A 6484-nucleotide genomic window follows, 5' to 3' on the forward strand; every position below is an offset into this window, starting at 1 on the left:
TATTGGGTCCAGGCTTTGGCCGTTAGAAGAAGACGGCCGCTCTGGGCTGGATGGGTTCAGCTTGGCTACGTAGAGTAATTTCCTCAATATTTGCCTGGACACTGCAACTCACAAGCGAACTCTGAGAACAATGAACCATGAGAGGCAGCTAAAAGTTACGCGATGACAGAGAGGTGATATTTCTTCCCGAGTCGCCACCCTTTGCTTTTTGCTCGAACGTCAACATGCACGTAACAACATCTCACTTCCAAATTATTATTGTCACTGGACAATTCACCAAACGGGGAGAGCAGAACGAGCCTATTATTTAAGAGAATACAATGGATATCTATTCTAGTATTTTTTGCCTACAAGTTACTTATCAGTGCTACTTCTACACCAGGACCCAATGAGCTTGAGCAAAGATTGTGATCGAAGAATTTGGGTTCTACCCAAAACCAGGTATGTCCGTTTTTGATTGAAACAGCAAACGTTTGTCAAATGGGGCGCAAAAATACCGGATGCCCACTTGCTACAATTTTCTGGAGCTGATATCCCCAGAGAGGAATATGAGTTAACTGTGCATCGATAAAAAAATCAGTAGGAGATACCCAGGTAACAAGGCTTTTTGGAAGTAACATGACGCGTAATCTGCATATTTGGACCCTGGTCAGGACGCCGGAGGATAAACGCAGTCGAAACCAATGGTTCAATATGACTTCATAAACAATCGGCTGAGTGTTATGAAAATGAGCTACGGAAGCGTCCAAAGTTGGAACCGCGCGCTCAGCTTGTCTAAACGATAGGGTACGGACTGTAGTACAGTACTGGAGAGTTCCAAGGTTTTATTTCCAGGGCACGTGGTAGATGTCCAGAACCCTCCAGTAGACGCGCTCTTGCCCGGACAGATCTGCAACCCTCCACCAGACCATCGCTGACAACTTGTTGATCAGGAGAACTTTAATGCAACGACATGTTTTCACTGAAGCTGGCTCTCGAGAAGTTCCCCAGGGTCGCCGTCAGCTTGCGAACTTTTATCCTCTTCAAGAACAACAAAGAAGCTGTCCGAAGCTTTTACCAAACTGTCGTTTATGTCCTTTTTCTGAGCGCGAACAGCTACTTACTGACCCCCCGAGTCCTCTAATTTACTTAATCCTGTCGCCAGAGATCGAAGTTCTGGAGGATCATTCGACTAATAATTCAGATGAGAACAATGGCCAGAGAATCGCCGTCGGTTGTTTATTGTAGATCAAGTGGAAATATGATATTTTTACACAATCAGGAAACTCCGGAGGGTTACGGCCTGACAGTCCTATTTTGATAACTTGCATGAGATCGCATCGGATGCGAACGACCGAAGTACGCACACATATCCCCAGCGGTCACCTCACACTTGGCCGTCACCATTTAAATTTATTTAGGAGTCAGCAATGTTTCGTCGCGGAAAGGCAATGGAAATCAAACCCTGGATCAAGACACTGATGCCTCGAAGGGTACTTATGCATGAGGTCTCAGTCAAGGCTGACAAATCCCGGATAATAACCATCACTCCATGTGAATATCATGTCTGCTAATATCTTCTTACCCCTCTAACAACCTTAAGCTATCGAGTGCCCTGGCATCCAGGGCTGCCAGTGCTGGTCAAGCTTGTAATTCCCCACCGGCTGAATATGCCAAACCGAATATATGAATAGCAGCCAGTATCCATCCAGCTTACACTTTGATCTATCTCACGAGATGTTGCGATTTGTCACATCAATTGTTTCATATTCAGATGTGCAAATTCCAACCAAGTACAGCCCCGCAAACTCCACACATCAATTGAATCGGCCACAATATCAACATTGCTGCGTGGGTTTTCTGTCTTTCAAGGAGTCATTGCTTGCATCCAAGACAACGGAAATACTCAGACATTTCATTTATTATACCACGGGAAAACATAGCCTTGCATATACGGAATTACTGTACGCGCTTATAATCATGTGGTTTCCTCCTGATGATTTACAGCAACGTAAAGCGTTAATCGATAATAATTAATACGCATTAAATGCTGGACCCCGGCATGTATTTAATCGTTCTTTTAGGTTCTCGCCACTGCTGATCGGCTTAAAGAGCAAGAATAATCTAATCCGCCCAGTGGATAATGTCAGTAAGGTGCTCTTTTGTAAGATGATCTTGTAAGGAGGACATCGAAGGGATCATGAATAATGTTGTTGACCACTTTCTCAAGAGTTTTAAACATAAATGCCTCCTTCATAGCACTTTTCCCAAGGCTCCAAAGTCCGAAGCAGAGTGTTCTGAGTATGCTTGGAGATTTTGTTGCAAGAAATCTTCCATTTTCCGGCAGCTAGGAAATCTTTTTTTGTCAGGGACCTAGGTTGTAGCGGCTGTTCAGAGTGACAGATTTTAGATACACATGGCGTCGAGCGGGGCGGGTGATGTCGTTACTTGATACCGTGTTGGAAATAACCTAGATGCAGAAGAATTTAAAGAGCCTGAAGGGCAATATGCTGAAAGAGATGATGCCCAGTAGCTTGATGAACAACAAGCATTGCTCTGAAAGCGGCAAACAAAGATAAAGCGTACACAAACCATGTAAGTCTAATGATATATCGCCTTCCTGGCTGGGTATCCAATTTGATAACGGAAGGCTTTGTATCATAGCTTATAGAAATATGCAGGCACGCGTTGGTAGTCAAGCCAACACCTCGGTGTCATGACCAAAGACTGTCGCGTTCTTGCTAGCTGAATTTTCAACCTCGGTGTCTAGCTAGGGTGTGAGAAAGCTAGATTAGCCTTTTGATGAATTGCCGCCTCAATAGAAGACATCTATCCAGCTGCACAAGTACAGAATCTATAATGTAGACGTAGTAGGGCTATCTTCAAGTTCCGCCATGAACGTTATTCCTCGCACCAATGCAGGTGACAGTTGGGCGTTGGAGGCTGATAGGCGGAAGCGGATAGCGCACGGACCAAGATGTTAGCTAAACCTCTTCTGGCGAAAGTTGAAGTTGATGCAAAACCAAATCCTCCGAAATCCAAGAGGCCTCATCAACTGCAGAGACAAGCCGTCGGGGCAACATGTCTTTCTTTGGCTTCGACACGACTCTGCCTAGGGACCGCCCCTCTGGCCAACAAACGCGGGGTATTTTCGAGAACCCTGACCCCTTCGCACACGTTGCCCATGCCGTTGTCCAAGATGATGAGGAAGCGTATATCTCCCTGTCCCTTCTTCGTTCCCAGGCAGTGATATGAGTATACTAATTCAGGTGTGAAGAATCGATTTCGAAGACACCTACGATGGGTTGGGTGACCAGTTGGACGAGGACCAAGATGCGTTTAACGATGACACCTTTGGCGGAGGAGCGGATGAGAAGTCCGTGGGGAAGGATTTCGATTTCTACGGGCAAACCGCCCAAATGTCGAACGTACTTAATGAGGAGCAGATGCTGTATAAGCTGAAGCACCCTCCGCGTGAAATCAAAACCAAAATCTCCAACTCGCACTCCCGCCAAGCCTACGCGGACTGGTTACGAGCTCTATCAAGACCCTGGCTATATCCCTGAGATTCAGGCGAAGTCAGCCGTTTGGGGGACGGGTGTGGGGCAAAAATCAAAGGCAGAAGATGATACCCAATCTCTCAAACCTGCTGCACCAGCGAAGAAGATAATGAGTTTGGAAGAAGTCGAGGCGCAAATGCGGGCACAAAGCAAGAAACCACAGGCTACTGAGCAACTCTCCGCTCCTCCACCCCCTCTTCCAACTATTCCTCAATTCCCAGGAACCGCTGCGCAGGTGGCGGCTCCGCTTACCATGCCTCTCCATGATAGATCTGCACCGCCGCCTGATGGTATGCTGCCATTGTCGCTTCAGGAATTCCCACCCCTTGACCAGGGGCAATATGCTCAGCTAGGGAAGGATGCACGTGCAGCACAGGCATTCCAACACCAACAGTCTTTCCCTGCTATGGAAGCTATACTACCTCGTCCCGGAATGCCTCCCACACCAAACCACCACCAAAATCGACTGCCGCCAAATCCCGCACCACAGTACCCAATACGGCAAGCTCAGCACCACCACCCCAAACCACAGGCATCTATGGGCCCTCCTGGCCCATTACCTGCGACATCCGGCATGCCACCTAATATGGTACCTATGACCGAGGAGCAGAGAAAAGCAAGTTTGATAGAGGATGCAAAACGTGCAAAGCGGAATCACAAGATATTCCTTCTTTCCAAAGGAAACGGTTTAATGACTCCACAAGATAAAAATTTCATTACGCGTATACAGCTACAACAGCTAGTCGCCGCAACAGGCAACGTGACAGATCCAGAGAGCGAGGCATCACTCTCTGAGGATTTTTATTATCAAGTTTATAGCCAGATCCGGGGAGCACCAAGACAACATCCTCGTCAACCCCTCGGTTATTTCGCACAAACCTACCTGTTTCAAACCGGAGGACGATCTGCGGGAGGCATGGGAAGGCGACAATTTTATACCGGAGACAACCATATGCAACGAATGCAGCAGCAAGTTCAAAGGGCGGTGGAAGCAGCTAAACTGAGACCGAAAAACAAACAGTTAATAATTGAAGGTAGCCTCGGTAAAATCTCGTTTAGCAACGCCAAAACACCAAAGCCGCTGTTAAACATCAAGCGTCCCGATAGCTCTGATGGCCAGAAAACCTCTAATGTTAAGAAGGGCCACCATACTGCACTTAGTGCCAGCGATAGGAAATCAATATTGAACAACATTGAAAATGTATATGGAACTCTAATGCAAATGGAAGACCATGAACGAAATATGCCTCCTCCTCCCGATGAAAGCGATCTTGAATCGGTCGAAAGGCATATGGAATGGAGACAAAAGATGCAATCCTTCAACCAGAAACTCTGGGCCGATATGAAAATATTAGAACCGATCGTTCCAGGGTCGTCAACTCCTCATCCTTTCATTGCATTTTTGTCATACCCAAAGGGCAAGAAGGCCATCCCTCGTATTTTCCGGCAAATAGACCAAGAGCAACGTGTCACCATCCTCACCATGATTATTGTCCATCTCGATTCGTTGGATGTTGTCCAGCGCGCACAACTTCAGTCTGGTGAATCTCAGCCACCTCTGCCTGTTCGGGAAGAAGTCGACCTGTTTTCACATGCTGTCATGCCCAGCCTACTTGGCTACGTTAACGAGGCGCCAATTAATATTATCACTGGCCTATTGGGTCTTGTCATTGGGCAAACCCACGTTCAAACAGTGGCAAAGACTCGAGTCGGACTTGGGGTTTTGACCATGTTGCTTAGCCGCGCGGAACTGGTTAAAGAAGCTGGCGGCGTGGAGGACGAGCAGTGGAAGCCGTGGACGGAGCTCTATAACACGCTGTTTGACCGACTAGAGCCAGTCTTTGGCGATATTTTCCCTGGAACTATCAACAGTGGAAATGATATGTACGTGTGGCAGTTCTTAGCTGCTGTAGGTATAGGTGCCAGCCCAGAACAACAGCAACGCTTGGTTATTGCTGTCAAGTGAGTGACCTTTAGGACGCATTCAATACCTCTTTATTTGCACCCTTGCTAATTTTGTTTTTCTTTTTAGGGATCGAGTTATGGAAACTGTCGCTCAAAGCAAAACCCTTCCGGCGGACATGGCCAGTCAACGCCTTGGTAATGTCAATCTCTTCATGCGTGCCATCGGGCTCGACGTTGAACTCTTGGGATAAAAGTACAGCCAGCCACATGTATACTTACGGGAGATTTTCGGTCTTTCAGCTATGATGGTACATTCCTCCTTTTGACCGTCTATATTTTAACCCTTGTCAAACTATTCCGCGGGCCGGTCCTCAAAATAACCTACTCGGCAGAAGCATAACAGTGGAAGTTACGCAAACTCATGACGGATATTGAACAATTTATTGCTAACGCGAATACATCCATGACGTATCTGAACCACCTTCATACAATATTCTACTTTTCCTTTCCATTCTTTATTCTACTTTTCCTTTCCATTCTTTATTCAATGAGGGGATGCAGCTTAGGATAAGAGAGTTGAAAACGGCTTCCTATCATGTGAAATTAATCCTGTAAATAGTATGTCGCGGCCAAGATACCAACTGCGTCCTATTTTAGTCGTTTCTTTCCTCTGACTTAGTTTGATTATATGTACTGTTTTCATGGATTCTTCTTCCATCACCATAACTAGCTTTTATGGCCGCTGGACTATATGTGTTGATTTGTCTGCCCTCCAACAAAAAGAATCCTCGCATCACTCGCAATGCGTTTTGGCTTTATATATTTTTTCATTGTTATTTATTATTAATATCACAACTCGAGCACTTCGTTTCCCTCGTCATGTTATTCCACCTTGACGTTTCTTAAGTCTTTACTTACTTTCATGACGTTCCGGAAATCTAAAAATCATTGCCTCAGCCTATCGGCAAAGGAGGAAGGGGTATTTGAATGATGCTGATTAGTTGCCACAAATCTTTTATTTTTATGGAGGGGATTTAGGG

At 46.1% G+C, this 6484-nt stretch overlaps 1 protein-coding gene across 1 annotated transcript; it reads left to right on the plus strand.

Moving 5' to 3' along the window:
* Positions 1–3060: 3060 nt before the first annotated feature.
* On the plus strand, positions 3061–5695 carry HCAG_00954 (conserved hypothetical protein; the record flags this gene model as incomplete). The annotated part of the gene is made up of 4 exons (XM_001543858.1): positions 3061–3191; positions 3257–3355; positions 3444–5501; positions 5572–5695. 4 exons carry the CDS (start codon positions 3061–3063, stop codon positions 5693–5695), a joined length of 2412 nt encoding a protein of 803 aa, XP_001543908.1.
* Positions 5696–6484: the final 789 nt, after the last annotated feature.

Source organism: Histoplasma capsulatum, genomic scaffold (genome assembly GCF_000149585.1).
Source record: "Histoplasma capsulatum NAm1 scaffold_1 genomic scaffold, whole genome shotgun sequence".
Classification (NCBI taxonomy): Eukaryota; Fungi; Ascomycota; class Eurotiomycetes; order Onygenales; family Ajellomycetaceae; genus Histoplasma; species Histoplasma mississippiense.